A 16,423-nucleotide genomic window follows, 5' to 3' on the forward strand; every position below is an offset into this window, starting at 1 on the left:
AATATATAATATGGCTAATGGGACCACGTATACTAACGAGTCAAATATCAGCGGGGCTTGCATATCTGGAGGCTCTAATAACCAAATATGATAGATCCTATGCGTATACTAATAAGTGATCTACTAGTGGACTAAGATGATCTTTCATACGATTGAAGTGACGGTGAAATCATAGCTTTTTTCTTAAGGCAATGGCCAATTCCTTTAAGCGATATTCACTGGGCCATCTATAGAGACTTAAGGCCAAAAAGACAGTGGATCACACATGCATGCTAATCAATGATCCACTAGGAGTTAATGATCTACTAGTAGGATAAGGATGGAGGCTTCAATGACCAAAACCTAAAGCTGTTCACATGTACAATCATGATTATATACCAAGAAGGCTTGTATAGAGATCCTAATGGTGAAAAAAGTAGTGAAACCCAATGACCAAAAACTAATGAAGCCTGTGTATAGCATGGTTTTAATCGGATTTCGGTGCAGACCGACACCGAAACGGTTTATTTCGACTGAAATTTTGGTTTTTCTAAAATTTGACCCAAAAAATCTTTTTTTTTTAATATTAATTTAATATTTCGCCGAAATTTAATATTGAATAAAATATTAGTTTCAGGTTTTGTACCAGATTTCGACCAAAATTTCAAAATTTCAGTCGAAGTCAGAAACCGGTACCGAAACCGAAATTTTAAACCTTGGTGTACAGTAGGTTTTGACTGGCAAAAAAATAATGGACACCACATTATGAGAAATCATATGGTGGCCGTCCTTTACATATAAAGGGTGGAGAGATTGACGGTTGATAAAAACTCCCACATTATACTACTCAGAATCTACTAGTGGTGCTTTGATGCCCAACGAGAACGAATAAGGACCATATATAGTAAAGCGTTAGATGCTAGTGGGGATTATGTAGAGAACCTACTGACTCAAAAATAATGGACACCATGTGTGCACCAATCAATGCTCTAATAGCAGGCCTAGGATGGAAGACCTACCAGGCTCCAAACGCATGTGGGGCCCACATATAAAGTAGAGAGGGCTGGGATGGATGACCTACCAGTAAAAAACATGTGAGTCAATATATACAGTACCGAGTAATATATCATGGCCATACGGCCCATACTACCCAACATTTCTTTCCAGTAGGGAGGGAAAACCGCATCTGGGGTTTTAATTAAGTTAGAGAACTTTAAGTATGGAAACGAGTATTTTCCTTTCGAGACGTACATCTATTTCTACCTTACAAAGCCTCTGTCACATTGCACAACCAAAAATGGAAAATGGTAAAAACTTGGAAAATGTTTTCTTTTTCATTACTTTTCCACCATTTCCTTGTCAACCAACCAAATCCTAAGGATCCGTTTGGAGGTACACAATATAGAAGTAGAAGAAAAGGAAGATAGATTCATGAGATTTTATACGGTGAAAGCCCTTATAGTCCCTTATTTTTCAAAAAGTATTGTACGGACCACACTGTACGATGATCCAAACTGTCCATATGATGGGCCATAATGTAGATAGGTTGTGCCTATAACATAATATGCAGTTCATATATAGATCGGAGAGCTAGGATCATCCTATAGTGCGGTGTGTACAGTACTTTTTGAAAAATAAGGGGCTATAAGGGCTTACACCATATAAAATCTCATAGATTCATCTCTTTACTTTCTTTTTTCCCTTAGTGAGAGGAAAGTCAAACACGGCAAAAATGGCTTGCATCTGGAAAGTTTACTGCAGATAATTGTCCCTATTTTTGAAAAATTTACCCTTCTATCAGCTTGTTTATTATTAAATGGGTTTTGTTAACGAGTGCCACTCGTTAAAGTGCATTGAAAATGTAAATCTGCAATAAATTTAGGGCGATGATATTTTCACACCCCCCCCCCCCCTCCCTCCCTCCCTCCCTTACGCATGCGCCCCCTATGACTGATTTGACGTAAAAAAGCGTTAAAGTTGTCCACTTTTCACGTCGAATCACATTATGAGGGGAGCGCATGCATAATACAGGGGAGTGAAAATATCATCTCCCTAAATTTGTAATAAAATGTAAATTTATAATAAATTTGCATGGCTTTTGAGTCTTTTTTCTCAAACAAGGTGTAGATTTACATTTTCTATGCACCGGGGGCACTTGTTAACAAAACCCTTATTAATAGAAAGGAAAAAAATATAGGCACAAACATGTTATGATAATTGGTGTGAATTCACCTTGTCTTATATGCTTAAACAGCAGTTACAGCCCCCAAAAAGCTGTAAGCAGCATTGTGGGCTGGTTAAAGCACATGGGACAATTTGACTACATGCCTATTATCAAAAAAATCATGTGAAAATGTCCAAATCGTCAATTTTCACTCCCCTCTTTATTTCCAGCATTGGATCCCTTTTTAGAACTGGTTTCTTTCATTAAGAGCTTTGTGGCTTTTCCTTAGTAAATGAGGCCCTGTTCATTTAACATTGTACCAATTAAGACGAAAACCGGACTCAAATTTACGTTTAATTTTGAATCCAATAATTGGTTTTGGACTAGATCGGTTGGCATGATCCCAAAGGAACATTTCGCGGATGGTCTGTTGCATATCAGACCAGCCACATGTGAATGATGACAAAATCTGCTGAGCGACAGACCTGCGAAATGGCTTATGCGATGGACACTGGCAAATTCCCTCATGTTAATATCAACCATTAATATGGTTAGGTTTAAGTAGTTAGCTGTAGTCATGTGGCAACCTACCCAGCTATGGAAAATTTGCCCCGGTTATATAACTACTAGAGAAAACCCCCCGACACCAATAAACTACCGACCCTTCATAGTTCATAAAGAAACACACTTCTTCACTTCCTAAACTTGTTTCCCTCTCCTTATCCTACGCACCCCCTCAAAGAAAAATGTCAAAGAAACCCCATGTCGGCGTATTCACCATCCCTTTCACAAGCCACCCTTCCACACTCATCTCCCTCGTCTGTAAGCTCGCCGCATCCGCACCGGACGTTCACTTCTCTTTCTTCAGCATTGCCAAATCCAACGCTTCCCTAGCGCCAATCATCTTGTCGAACAGCACAGCCCTCAAGAATGTAAGGTTCTACGACGTGTGGGACGGCATGCCGGAGGGCCACGTGTTTCAAAGAAAGCCGCAAGAGGCGATCGAGATGTTCTTAAATGCAACACCGGATAATTTTCGAAAAGGTTTTTTCAACAACTAATTACTCCAAAAGCTTAAGTTGTGTTAATTCTCATTGATAGAATAGTGTCTGCAAGTACGGGTGCAACCCGGGTCGATTTTTGGAAATTCAGGTTGAGCTTTTACTTTAAAATCGGGTAAGGTTCGGGTTGTTTCATATTTGTTTTTTAGCAAAAGCTCAACCCGACCCAAGTTGCACTTCCAAGTGGTGAGATAGGGATAGAGTTGGTGGGAGAAGGAGAGAGATTTGAGAGGGCACGAATGAGACGAGGGTGAGATGTGGCTAAAAATCCGGTAAAAGTTGATCCTATTTTGAGCAAAGTTTTTTATTTTGTTTCCTGATTTTTAGCCACTTCTAACCGCTTGCGAATTTTGTTTACTAATTTTTACCACTTCACCGGCCCTAACCTTCTGTCACCACTTGAGTCACTAGTTTATCATGAAAAACAATCATGGTAGCCAGAGAAGTGCCATCTAATCGTTTAATTTATACTTCAACACTCCCCCACACGTGTGCCCCTCCTTTTGGGGTTGACCATAATGCACACGCGGCGGTTGGCCATGGGAGTTGTTGAGTTTTGGAACCCAGACCTCGGATTAGGCAATAGATGATGCCATGTGAAACAACCAATTGCTCCAAAAGCTTAAGCTGTTAGAGATGGTGTTACTTAATCATTTAATTTATACTTCAACAGGTTTGGAGGGTGTGCCGGAGGTAACTTGCTTGCTGAGCGATTCGTTTCTCTGGTTCACCGGAGTCATCGCGGAGGAGATCGGCGTGCCTTGGATCTCACTTTATATTGCTGCGGCTTATAGTTTGTCCACGCATTTTTATACGGAGCAACTCCGGCGCACAATAGGAACCGGACCAGATGGTTCGTCCAAAACCAGTCTTGTTCCAATCTCCGCTTCTATTTGTTTTGGGCGATGATAGATTCGCACCCACTGTAAGATAATTCACACCACTTTAGCGTGAATTATGTGGCAGACTTTACCGCCTTTTGACGTTTAAAGGGTGCGACTTATCCTAGGGGGTGCGAATTTAGAATCGCCTTTTGTATTTCTTTTCAGGCATAAGAAACTAGGCAATTGCGATCATGGTTACATACTGTAGGGAATTCAACCGGGTAGAACTCACCCTTAAAAGCTAGCTGTTAGAGGGAGGGTGCCCATTCCCTTATAACCCATCCCCGTCCACTTCCCTTATCCGATGTGGGACTATTTGCTTTTGCGTGGAACCACTGAGGGACATTCCTGCCCACGGTTACATAGTGTAGGGAATTCAACCGGGTAGAACTCACCCCCTTACTATAGGCAATTCAACCGGGTAGAACTCACTCCTAAAAGCTAGGGGTTAGAGGGAGGGTGCCCATTCCCTTATAACCAATCCCCATCCACTTCACTTATCTGATGTGGGACTATTTGTTTTTGCGTGTAACCCCCGAGGGACATTCCCGCTAGGGGTGGTTATTCGGTTATAACCGAACCGAAATAACCAAAATTTGATAACTGAAATAATTTCGGTTATCAAATTTCGGTAACCGAAACTGAACCAATAAATTTTTTGGTTATTTCGGTTAACTGAATAGTGTGAGAAAAAGGGCGAATATATCATTTTTATTATGGATAAACTACAAAAGGTTCTAAGCTTTTAATGAAATTACCGGCACAAAGTTTTGAGGGTTAAATGACACCTACTTCCTTTGAAGGAGATATCCACTACCCTTTCATGGGTAAAACCTTTGAGAGTATGTTTCTTTTTTGTTATGGGTTAGCTTAGTGCCATTTCAAGTCTCAGATGTTTTTTGGTTGGGTTTGAAAAATGGGAAATGATATATTCAACCCTTTTTATTACTTGGAGCAGCCCCCTCTAGCGTAAAAGCAATCATAAACACACTAGACGCGGCTGTTGCAAGTCACAAAAATGGATAAATAGAGGGGAATGATATTCCCCCTGCTAAACGGATAAAATACCGCCCCGCCCCCCCCCCCCCCCCCCCCCCCCCCCCGCAAAATTATCTCACTTCCCTGCAAAATGTTGATTCTTGAGGACTAATCATTATATATTTTGCAAATTAGGGATTTATTAGTAATTATCCTAATTTGTTATAGGGAGATGATTTTTTCACCCCCTGCAGGAGGGATGGGCCCCTTTAACGGTGAATTGTGAATTGTGAATTGTGGGCAACTTTAACGCTTTTTACCGTCAAATCATGTTAAAAGGCATACCTCCTACACTGAGGGTGAAAAAATCATGGCCCTTGTTTCTAGTGTCTATACATTCAATCTCTCAGTGTATACACTATAAGTGACCGTCCTCCCTAAGGCCTAAGATTGGCACCCCCATCACTCAGAATAAAACTTGTTTCTAGTGTCCGGAGCCAAGTTTGTCCCATCACTTAATACTTTCAAGTTAGTAATTACACCGAATTTTTGTGTATGTATAAGTGTTAATAACTTGAGGGTTGTGGGGTCCAACAAATTTCCAAACTAACTCACCCCTCATCTGCTTTCCAATTCCAGCTATTCTTGCGAAACAAGACGATCCAATCGATTTCATTCCTGGGCTAACTCAGTTCCGAGTCAAAGATTTACAAGATGGAATCGTCTCTGGGAAGTTGGACTCCCTCTTTTCCCGCCTCCTCCATCAAATGGGCGAGCAATCGACACGTGCCACAGCCGTGGCCTTCAACACCGTTGCTGAGCTGGACCGTGCCGTATTAGACGATCTTAAGACGAAGTTCAAAAAGTGCCTTCCAGTGGGACCCTTAGCCCTAGCAGCCACAGGCCCACACTCCCTTCCGAGCCGGACCCACACGGCTGCCTCACATGGCTCGACCGCCAGAACCCTGCGTCCACTGCGTACGTTAGCTTCGGCTCGATGATGTCACCGCCGCCGGCTGAGCTGGCGGCTCTAGCTGAAGGGCTTGAAGTGAGCGGCGCGCCGTTTGTTTTGTCGCTGAGGGAGTGGATGTTCCCACATTTGCCAAATGGTTTTGTGGATAGGACAAAGGAGAGAGGGGTCGTTGTGACGTGGGCCCCACAGATGACGATTCTGAGACACGTGGCGGTGGGGGCCTTCATAAATCACTGTGGTTGGCACTCTGTGATTGAGAGCATCACAGGTGGGGGTCCCCATGATCGGTCGACCGATCCTTGGTGAGAACAAATTGAATGGACGGATGATGTCGCACGTGTGGGAGATTGGGGTGGTAGTGGAAGGTGGGGTGTTAACGAAGGAGGGAGTGATGGGGGCGTTGAATTTGGTCTTGTTTAGGGAAGAAGGGAAGAAAATGAGAGAGAAAATCCGAGGAATTAGAGAAATTGCAATCAATGCGATTAGCATGGAAGGGAGTTCTGCAAAGAATATTGCCACTCTTGTGGACATAATCCACGGAAAGGAGAAGATGTAGCCTTCTTTTTGTTTTGTTTTTTTATTTTTATTTTCGGCTAATAATATCTTTGCGCAATTAATGTAGCCTTCTATCTTTTGTTAATTAATATTTGTAAAAATCCTTCAGCCGTGCGCAGGTAAAAGCAAAAGTAAAATTAAAATTAAACACAAACCACAAGATGAACACTGCTATTTATGTGGTTAGGCTAAGATGCCTAAGTCAGTCTATAGGCAAGCATATGATCTTCACTATATAAGAAATCAAATTTACAAGGGTTACAATGGATTAACACTAAACCTGCAACCCTCTTCCTTGTTTCTCAATCAAGACCATACACAAGAGAAACCCCGGAAAGAAACCATGAAGATTTTACTGAGCCAACATCACGACTACAAATTTGGAAGGTCAATGGTATGTTTACAGTAATTTCTAAAAAAAAAAAAGAAGAAAAAAAGATTTGGGTGAGGCCACTTCCAAAATATCAACTGAAAATGTTCATACCATAACCCTAAACTTCACGCTGTGAACTGATATTAGGAGCGGTTGTGTTTTAAGTTAATAAGAGTGTGTATGGAGGGCTCCACTTACGTTGTTGTATTTAAGGGATGAAGCTGAGTATTCAAACATGATATTGGGGAGTGATAAATCGACCCCCATATATCTTAAATGGACCCCTATGTGTCTTTCTCTCTCCCCTCTCTCTAACCCAGAGAAGAGAGAAAGAGATATAGAGGATGGATTTAAGATATTTGAGGGTCGATTTATCACTGCCCATGATATTTTGGGTTTTTCTTTTGACTTGGACAAGAGTGAGAGTGAGGTTTGTTCCATTCTCCTTCGTCCACCCCCATGCCCAAGAATTAAGGCTGATCCTTACTCTTACTGGGGTTCTTTCAAGGGTTGATTCCTTGGGTGTGTCCAGTGTGGATTTATTGGGGATTCAATCCTTATATTTCTGTTTCAAAGTTAGCACAAAGTGTAGCAGATTTAAGCTGTTAATACAAGTGTGGCATTTGAACTATTCATTTGAGAGCTATTCCATCTGATTTCAGATCTCTATTTTGTCTCATATACAGTTCCTTTGTATTTCATTTAAGCTATTCATACTCCATTTACGTGCTTGTTCTTCATTTGGTTTTGGTTGCACCATTGGAGGCAAGACTTGGTGCAACGAAAGTTTATACTCTTTTTTATCACGAAACCTTCAAATGCAACTAAAGCTGAGTCCAAGGCATTCAAAATGGGTGAATTACCTCCAACAATTCACCTTCACACTCAAGCACAAGGTCGGGGCCAAAACAAAGTTGCCGGTGCATTAAGCCGAAGGTACACCCTGTTGAATGTTTTGCAAGTACAACTTCTTTGGTTTGAGTTGATGAATGAGGAATTGAAAACGATTCATGGCGAGAATCTAGAGGAAGTTAACGGTGGAGGTAGATCGAAATTCCTATTACTTGATGGTAACTTTTAAAAGGAAATGCCTTATGTTAGCTGCCTTGAATGAACAGTTTTATTGGCCGGTTTAATGCTACGAGTGTCACTGACCTATTCTTCAAAGAGGCAGTACATAATCATGGACTTCCAAATTCCATAGTATCGAATCATGATTTTAAGTTCATAAGTCATTTTTGGTGTTGTTTATGGAAACGGTTTGAACAGGCTTGAAATTCTCTTGTTTGCGGAAGGTAATAAAATAGAGAGAATTGGGGAAGTTTGTAAATGAAAATTCTAGCTGGAAAACTCGTCTAAGCAAGGGGGAATTAAGCTTGAATTTGAAGCTCATCTTCATTTCTATATTTATTCACTTGTGTTTTAGCAAGAGGTCTCTTTAGTTGAATTAGGAGAGCTGAGCGTCTCCTCGCCCACCTTGCCCAGTTCCATTACTCAACCACATTTTCCGGAATATGAAGCGGATTTTACTTCTAACTGTTCGTGCATGTTCACCCCTTAACGATTTCCTTCTCAGATTTGCTACATCAAAATCTTCCACTGGTTGTGGTAAGAATCCACAACCCAGGTATTTGAATTCCATTTAATACTCTGAAGTCCTTGTGGCATTCAGTCACAATGCCCAGAACGTGAGCGAAGAAGATCTATCCTCGGTTCATCATTTGGATCACTGATTTGACGAGTGAAATATGGAATAGGAATGTATTCTTGTCTAGAATTTGAAATTAATCCCAATTTCCCAGTTGATCAGGCATGAATACCCTTGCCTGAACATCAGAACTCATGAAGAATGTTGCCCATTAAAAGGCAAATCCAACGGTTAATGAGTGGGCATGAAGCTGTTCTTATTCAAATCTCGAATTAACAATCCCATGCCAAATCTAGCCTGAATTATTGTTCAGTGACATGAACAAGAGACCAAATCTAGCCTGAATTATTGTTCACCAGACTTCATTGGGTACTTGAGGCATGAACAAGAGACCCTTGAAATTTCGGAAGAAAAGTGTTAGCTTGATGGTAATATCAAACCACTGGTCCTTGGGTTGTCAAATCTGGTTGGGTTGAAATTGTCTCTCAAATTTGGGAATTCCCCCTTCTTATGCCCATTCTAAACATCCAACTCACACCCTCTTGTTCTGGATTGAAAGCCTACCTAGATGTGAGCCTAACTATTGCTTACTAAATCCCTTGTAAAGAACCAAAGACTTGAGAACAGAACTCTCTGCTCATTGATTGCCAGTTCATGTGTTTATTGGTAAACATGACTAATCCTTAGTCTCCATCAGCTTCTAAAGATTAATGACCCGAAGTTTACCGAACCCAGCAGTTTCACACCTCTAGTCATAAGCGAATCGACTCCATGTAACACGACAGTTCTGAACTGTCTCGGTTACCTGCTGATATATCCACTGCCTCTTCTCCTTGGGTTCAGCATACTTTCCATACACAAGCATATTGCACAACTACTAGTGATGTGTTGATCATTAACCCCTCAATGGCCATGAATTGTTTTTGACCTTGACACCAGTGAGCAGATGCTCATTCAACTTTGGAGTTCTTCAATTCTTGTGGTTTTCAAAGGGATTCAGTGATTTCCAACAGCAACTGATCTTTGGGAGTCCCAATAAGCTCAACTTCGTAAGGAAGAATACTTTAACAAACCACTCCCTCAAATCCAACTGCCGGGATTGTTCGGTAATACATTGTTGTGGTCAAATTTGGGCGGCGACTGCTCATACTGTAGCTGAAGTTGCTAGTGGAGTGCAATGCCATCAGTTCGAAGCAAGATTTGAGTTCAATTAGTGATAGAAACACTCCACCCGACATTACCTTCCCCTTCTTATTCAGAATTTCTGATCTCAGTGACAGAAGGGCAGTCACCAATGAGTTCGTGCTTGGGTAACCCGCGTTTCTCCCTCTCAAGTTGTATACTATAGGAACGTTTGCATTCTGCTATTACTCTCTTGCTTGCCACTTTTGCTTGTGAATTCTAACAGGACTTTCGAGCGCTTCTACCGAATTTTGGCCGAAATTTTGGGATTTCGGCCAAATTTCAGTGAGGACCGAAATTACAGCCTAAACCGAAATTTAAAACCTTGTTGCCAAATACCCAACCCTCACCCAACCCGAATTGTCTCCGGGTTCATTTTTCCCAACCTGAACCCAACCCGAATTGTGTGAGGTTAAACCCAACCCAGTGAAAATTCGGGTTGAACCCGACCCCAAGTTGCACCCTACTGCCAATTAAATCTAATTTTTTATGTGTTGGGGCCCACTGTCTTCCACCTCATGTTTTTAAGGGTAGTGCCTCCTATTTTAAACCCACTAATAGGATGGGCCAGAATGTCGTCCCTAATATAATTTTTGAACCTGCGATCTCAATGTTGAGAAACAAAGCCTCAACCACAAGACCAACCCCATCTATATAAATTTCGATTAAGCTTGGATCAAACCAATTAAACCAACCCCATATAATTAAGGGTGTCAATTTTGGCTCGGGCTCGGAAGCTCGCTCAAGCTCGGCTCGAATCCTTAACGCTCGGCTCGAATCCTTAACGAGCCGAGCCCGAGTTAGGCTAGGCTCGGCTCGGCTCGGCTCGTTAAGAATTTAATATATTTAAATATATATATTATATATTAATATATACACTAAAAGGGTTGTCTAGGGAGTGAAAGGGTGAGGCAAAATATGTCACTTCTTTTTTGGAACCCCATTTGTTACTTGGACCACCCCCCTAGTGTAAAAAGAGTAGTAAAAAAACACTAGATAGGGCTGTCCAAGGAAAATGAGGGGTGTAAAATTAATATAATTCGAGCTGGATAAGGCTCGTGAGCCTGGTTCGCGCCCGAGCCGAGCTTGGCTCGGCTCGTTTACACCCCTAGATCTAATATAAATTTCGATAGTAGAACACTTCTAAAATGGAACCCGTGTCATGGTAAATAAATACCCTATCTCTAAGTATTGAACTTTTTTACAAATATCAGTGCAACAAACACACAGTATTGCCGCAACGAAAGCCCCCTTGGCGATCGGATATGACAAAGGGCAAGGACTCTCTCTGCCCAGACAATACAACGTCGAAGTAGACTATAGCCAGCAAAAGATGGTCAGTTGTTCAATGGAAAACCGAACCATAGTATACTTTAGATTTTTTTGGTCACCATATGATGCCATATTGGGGTAGCAATTAGATTCCAGTTCGCACCAATCAGGTCTTGCTGCCAAAAATACTAGTCATCATATGAATATGGGAAATGATATCAGCACAACCATTTTTTAATAAGGGAAATGTTATCAGTACTAATATATTTTGATGATCGCACTCCTCACTTTATTAAAAAGTACGGTATGGCCCGCACCATAGGATGATCCAAACCGTCCATTAGATGGGCCACACCTTAAATAGCTTGTGCCCCAAAAATCAATTCAATAGACTGATCCTAACCATCTGATCTATAGAGGGATTGAATATTAGAGGGTTGATCCTAACCCTCTATAGATCGGTGGGTTAGGATTAACCTATGGAAATCATTTTTAGGGCACAACCTATTTAGGCTGTGGCCCATCTAATGGACAGTTTGGATCATCCTATGGTGCGGGCCTTACCGTACTTTTTAATAAAGTGAGGAGTGAAGATCATCAAAATATGTTAGTGCTGATTACATTTGCCTTAATAATAGCACAAACCCAGCTTGTCTTTTCTTTTGTAATTGGCTGGTGATAGCTTTTTGGTAAGGGAGCTGATATTTACGCCCCTTTTCATTCTGCGGACACCCGCATTTAAACCCCCTGAGCGGCATTAATCGGTTGCAAGTTAAAACAAAAAGGGTACTTTTAAAATGACAAGAATACCCCTCCAATGAAATCTCTCTCTCTCTCTCTCTCTCTCTCTCTCGCACCATCTGAATGACTAAATCTGTAAACCGCTGCTCCTCTCTCCAGAATCTGCTCGAACGCCAAATTCGCCTCTCCACAACCTCACATTTGCAATATCTATCCAAAAGTGCATTGTCAAGCATAAATTCTCTCCCAAATTTCATCACTTGAGCATGTAATTGTCTGCCAAATTCCAAAAGCACTACACCCGTACAAGCTCTTAAAACACTTGTTAGTGTACCTTATTTGCTCAAAAACCACCCCTTATATGCTTAAAGGAGATCAAGAGCTCCAACATCATTACTGTTCTTAGCAAATGTTCCTGTGATCAAACTCTAAACAGTTAAATCTCTCCATCTCACAATTATACTGCAACGGATCTATTGAATGGTCCTCAATCCATCCTTCTCCACAGTAGGATTAGTATAAGTGAAAATCATTGTGGTCCGAGAAACGGCATTACTATTTGGATATTTTTTCAAACAGTTGGCGTGCTTCCTCTTTTAGACCTGACTTCCTGTACATGTTCACGAGATTGTTGATTATAAAGGATTTTGGTTTGAACCCATGTGAGAAAAGGTGTTGATGGACGAGTTTCCCTTGTTCAATTGCTCTATTTGGATGCAACATTTGATGAGTTCCAAGTAATGTGATCACGCCTGTGTGCAAGAATTAGGTTTTGGAGGGATTTTATGGTGTTGATGGCCATGGGGAGGACCCTTGGGTTACAGAATTTTGTGAAGTCATTGATCAAGGTAGAGGGAGCTTTGGGTTGATTGATAGAGAGGAGAGTGTGAGAGAGGATAATCGAAAGTGCTTTGAAGGATTCCAGGAGACATCACATAGGGGACTGAGAGATTCTGAAATTTTATTTTTTTGTAGAGAGAGACCTTGAAGCTTTGCAGCGAGAGACGGAATGCAGAGGAGAAGCTGAGGGTTGCGGGATTTGAAAGCGCGAGAGAGATAGGAGGGGGTTTAGTTGAAACTTGAAAGGGCATTTTGGTCATGTTTGGAACAATTCTTTCATTGTAACTTGCAACCAATTTTAGCCGGTTTCGGAGTGTGAAAACGGGTGTCCGCATAATGAAAAGGAGCGTAAATATCAGCTCCCTTCGGGGAACTGTAATAACCATTGACAGCTCTTTAAATAATAAAAGAAGGTTTAGCACAAATATCAAAAACGATTGTGCTGATATCATTTGCCAAAAATTACTTGGGGAAATGATAAATGCGCCCCTTTTCATTACCTGGGACACCCAACTAGACTATATCCATGACTGCAAAGGGGCTGATGTACTTTCAAAAATGGAGCAAAGATACTGTTAGCTTGAAAAAATAACAGAAAAAAGACTACATCTTCTCGTTTCCAGAGATTATTTCCACCAGAGTGGCGATATTCTTTGTAGAAGTACCTTCTTTGCTAAATGCACTGATAACAACTTCTTTAATTCCTCCAAATTTCTCTCTCATTTTTCTCCCTTCTTCCTTAGACAAGACCAGATCCAACACCCCCACTACTCCCTCCTTCGTCAACACCCCACCTTCCACCCCCACCCCAATCTCCCACACGTGCGAAATCATCCGTGCGTTCAACCTCTGATCACCAAAGATTGGACGGCTTATCATGGGGACCTCACACATGATGCTCTCAATCACAGAGTTCCACCCACAGTGAGTTATGAAGGCCCCCACCGCCACGTGTCCAAGAACCCTCGTTTGTGGGGCCCATGTCACAACAAATCCTCTCTCCTTTGTCCTCTCCACAAAACCAATGGGCAGATGTGTCAACATGCCCTCCCTCATCGATAAAATGAAGGGCGCGCCGCTCGCTTCTAGCCCTTCAGCTAGAGCTGCCAGCTCAGCTGGCGGCGGCGACAATATCGAGCCGAAGCTGACGTATGCCGTAGAAGCAGTGTTCTGGCGGTCGAGCCATGCAATGCAGCCGTGTGGGTCCGGCTCGGAAGGAAGTGGGGCCGCTAGCACTAACGGTCCCACTGGAAGGCACTTGCGGAACTTGGCATTGAGATCATCTAAGACATTGCGTTCCAGCCCATCGACGGTGTTGAAAGCCACAGCAGTAGCACGTGGTGCTTGCTCGCCCATCCGATGGAGGAGGAGGGAGAGGGGGGAGTCTAACTTCCCGAAGACGATTCCTTCGGGTAGATCTCTGACTCGGAGCTGAGATAGTCCCGGAATGAAATCAAGTGGCTCGTCTTGTTTTGCAGGAATTACTGGAGTTGGAAAGCAGAGAACGTGAGTATGTTAGAATCATAATGGAAGTACCACCCTTGATATTTGATCCAACACCAGCTTCTAAAAATTTTTCCTGCTGGTGGATCAAATATCAAGGATGGGATGATGAGTACGAGTTTGTACGCCCACTCATCGTATATTTTCACTATTTCTGAGGGCAGAAAAATGTTTGTTAGGAATTTTCTTTCTTTCCACTATTTCCATGTGTAATCAAACGATGGAAAAGCAAGAAATTTCAGAAAAGTTTTACCTTTTAGAACTTTTCCAGAGAATTGATGGAATCCAAAGCATATACTGAAACGCTTCAGCGCATAATAATCAGAGATAATCAGAGATTATTACCTAAATGCCTAATATGTAAAAGGGATTGTAGGGCGCCCTTGCAGAAATGCGCCCCCTGGTTTCAACTTCACAAAATGTGCCATGTGTCCAACAAAATTTTAACTTTTGATTTATTTTCCTAAACTTAAAAGGGTTGGATTACGTCATTTGTGAGGTTGTGGCAATAAACCATTTGTTAGGTTTGTCCTCCTAACAAATTAAGAAGGATAAAGAAATAAAACATCAGAGAAAAGCAAAGAACGTGTTGAGGTATAACTGATTTACTAGGCCCTGTTTCTTTTAGATTATGACAACCGATTGTGAGTACCAAACCGATTATCGAACTCAAATTTAAACATAATTTTGATTTTTGAGTTCAATAATAGGCTTGGCACTCACAATCAGTTGTAATGGTCATAAACGAACAGTGCCTTAAGCTTTTGGAATAATCAGTTGTTTCACAGGAGGCAAGTCATGGGATCAAAACCCCACAGCTCCTTAAATATTAACAATTCGCATGTATGGCCTACCCAACCGAGGGGCCACATGTGCAACGTGTACGGGCCAACCCAAAAAAGAGGAGCCAAGCCTACAAGAGCAGGAGAGAGGGAGGTGGGGTGTTGAAGTATAAAATGATTAAATAACACCGACTCTAACATATCAAGGGCCTGTTTGTTTTAGATTATGACAACCGATTGTGGAGTCACCAACCGACTTTTGGACTCAAATTAAGTGCAATTTTCCGTCCAATAATCGGTCAGGGACTCCACAATCAGTTGTCATAATCTAAAACAAATGGGCTATGGTTTGAAAATTACAGTCTGGAGCAGTTCCAATTGTGCGCCGGATGTGCTCGGTGTAAAAATGCGCGGACAAGCTACAAGCCCCAGCGGTCCAAAGCGAGACCCAAGGCACGCCTTTCTCCTCCGCCGTGACGCCCGCGAACCATAAAAACGAATCGCTCAGAATGCAAGTAATCTCCTTCTCCTTCGTCACCCTCTCCATACCCTCGCGGAAATTCCCCGGCACCGCATTTAAGAACAGCTCGATCGACTCCTGCGGTCTTCCCTGAAACACGTAGCCCTCCGGCACCCCGTCCGATATATCATAGAGCCTCACATTTTCTAGTGTTGTTTTATCCGATGCGACGATCGGGGCTAGAGAGGCGTTGGATTCGGCGGTGCTAAAGAAGGAGAAGTGGATGCCGGGAGCGGATCCGGCGAGCTTTCGGACGAGGGAGAGGAGAGGGGCGGCGTGGCTGCCGAAGGGGAAGGCGAAGACGGCGACATGGGGTGTCTTTAACATTTTTTTTTGGGGGGTGGATTGGTACGTGGATTCTTAAAGAGAGGAAAAAGGACACATGTTTAGGAAGGGAAGATTGTAAGAAGGGCATGCGGTTTAGACTTTTGACACCTGAATGGTAGTTGGTTGCTACTTGCCCCGTGACTCGCGCTGAACAATAATTTAACGGTTGAGGTGCAATAGACCCTCTTACGATGTGACGTGTCCGTTGTCAAACCACGCAAATACGCAATGGAAAAGAAGCTTGGGGCGTTAAAAGCGAATTTATTACCCGGTTTATAAAAAGGGGGTGGTGCCATTATCAAAGTCCATCGTGCGGACATCAATAGTACAAATCCCTTCACGCATGGCACTCCAGGGAAAGTTTTGTCATTTTAAGGATAAAAAACATGCAAAGATTGCTCACGTTGGAAAATGGCATTCGGTTATAACCGAACCGATTTTGCGAGAAAATATCCGAACCGAAAAATTTCGATTATCTAAAAAAGGTAACCGAAACCGTAACTGAAATATACACTAACCGAACCGAACCGAAACCGAAACAAGAATTTGGTTGTTCGGTTACTTCGGTTATAACCGAAATGCATTTCGCCATTGAATCTGTAAAATCAATTAAATCTGTAAAAAAGAAGAAGAAGAGGAGA

The 16,423-nt window shown here is 42.1% G+C and overlaps 1 protein-coding gene and 1 pseudogene across 2 annotated transcripts; one reads left to right on the forward strand and one right to left on the reverse strand.

Annotated features, from left to right (window-relative positions):
• Positions 1-2,889: 2,889 nt before the first annotated feature.
• LOC143849533 (anthocyanidin 3-O-glucosyltransferase 7 pseudogene) lies at positions 2,890-6,644 on the forward strand (annotated as a pseudogene). The gene is made up of 3 exons (XR_013235694.1): positions 2,890-3,187; positions 3,878-4,057; positions 5,706-6,644. The product of XR_013235694.1 is annotated as an anthocyanidin 3-O-glucosyltransferase 7 pseudogene (transcript).
• Positions 6,645-13,177: 6,533 nt separating this feature from the next.
• LOC143851219 (anthocyanidin 3-O-glucosyltransferase 7-like) lies at positions 13,178-15,878 on the reverse strand. The gene is made up of 2 exons (XM_077360565.1): positions 15,296-15,878; positions 13,178-14,134 (listed from the first exon to the last, which is right to left on the reverse strand). Exons 1-2 carry the CDS (start codon positions 15,780-15,782, stop codon positions 13,254-13,256), a joined length of 1,368 nt encoding a protein of 455 aa, XP_077216680.1. The 5' UTR covers positions 15,783-15,878; the 3' UTR covers positions 13,178-13,253.
• Positions 15,879-16,423: the final 545 nt, after the last annotated feature.

This window comes from Tasmannia lanceolata, unplaced genomic scaffold (assembly GCF_043159265.1).
Source record: "Tasmannia lanceolata isolate RefF3 unplaced genomic scaffold, GAP_Taslan_0.1 ptg000018l, whole genome shotgun sequence".
NCBI classification, from domain to species: Eukaryota; Viridiplantae; Streptophyta; class Magnoliopsida; order Canellales; family Winteraceae; genus Tasmannia; species Tasmannia lanceolata.

What these genes read in the sequence shown, in the direction of transcription:
- LOC143851219 (XM_077360565.1), bottom strand. Translation starts at nt 15,782, where the DNA reads ATGTTAAAGACACCCCATGTCGCCGTCTTCGCCTTCCCCTTCGGCAGC. An exon ending in AATTGGAACTGCTCCAGACT is followed by an intron (nt 14,135 to 15,295) that starts GTAATTTTCAAA and finishes TTCCAACTCCAG; the next exon opens with TAATTCCTGCAAAACAAGAC.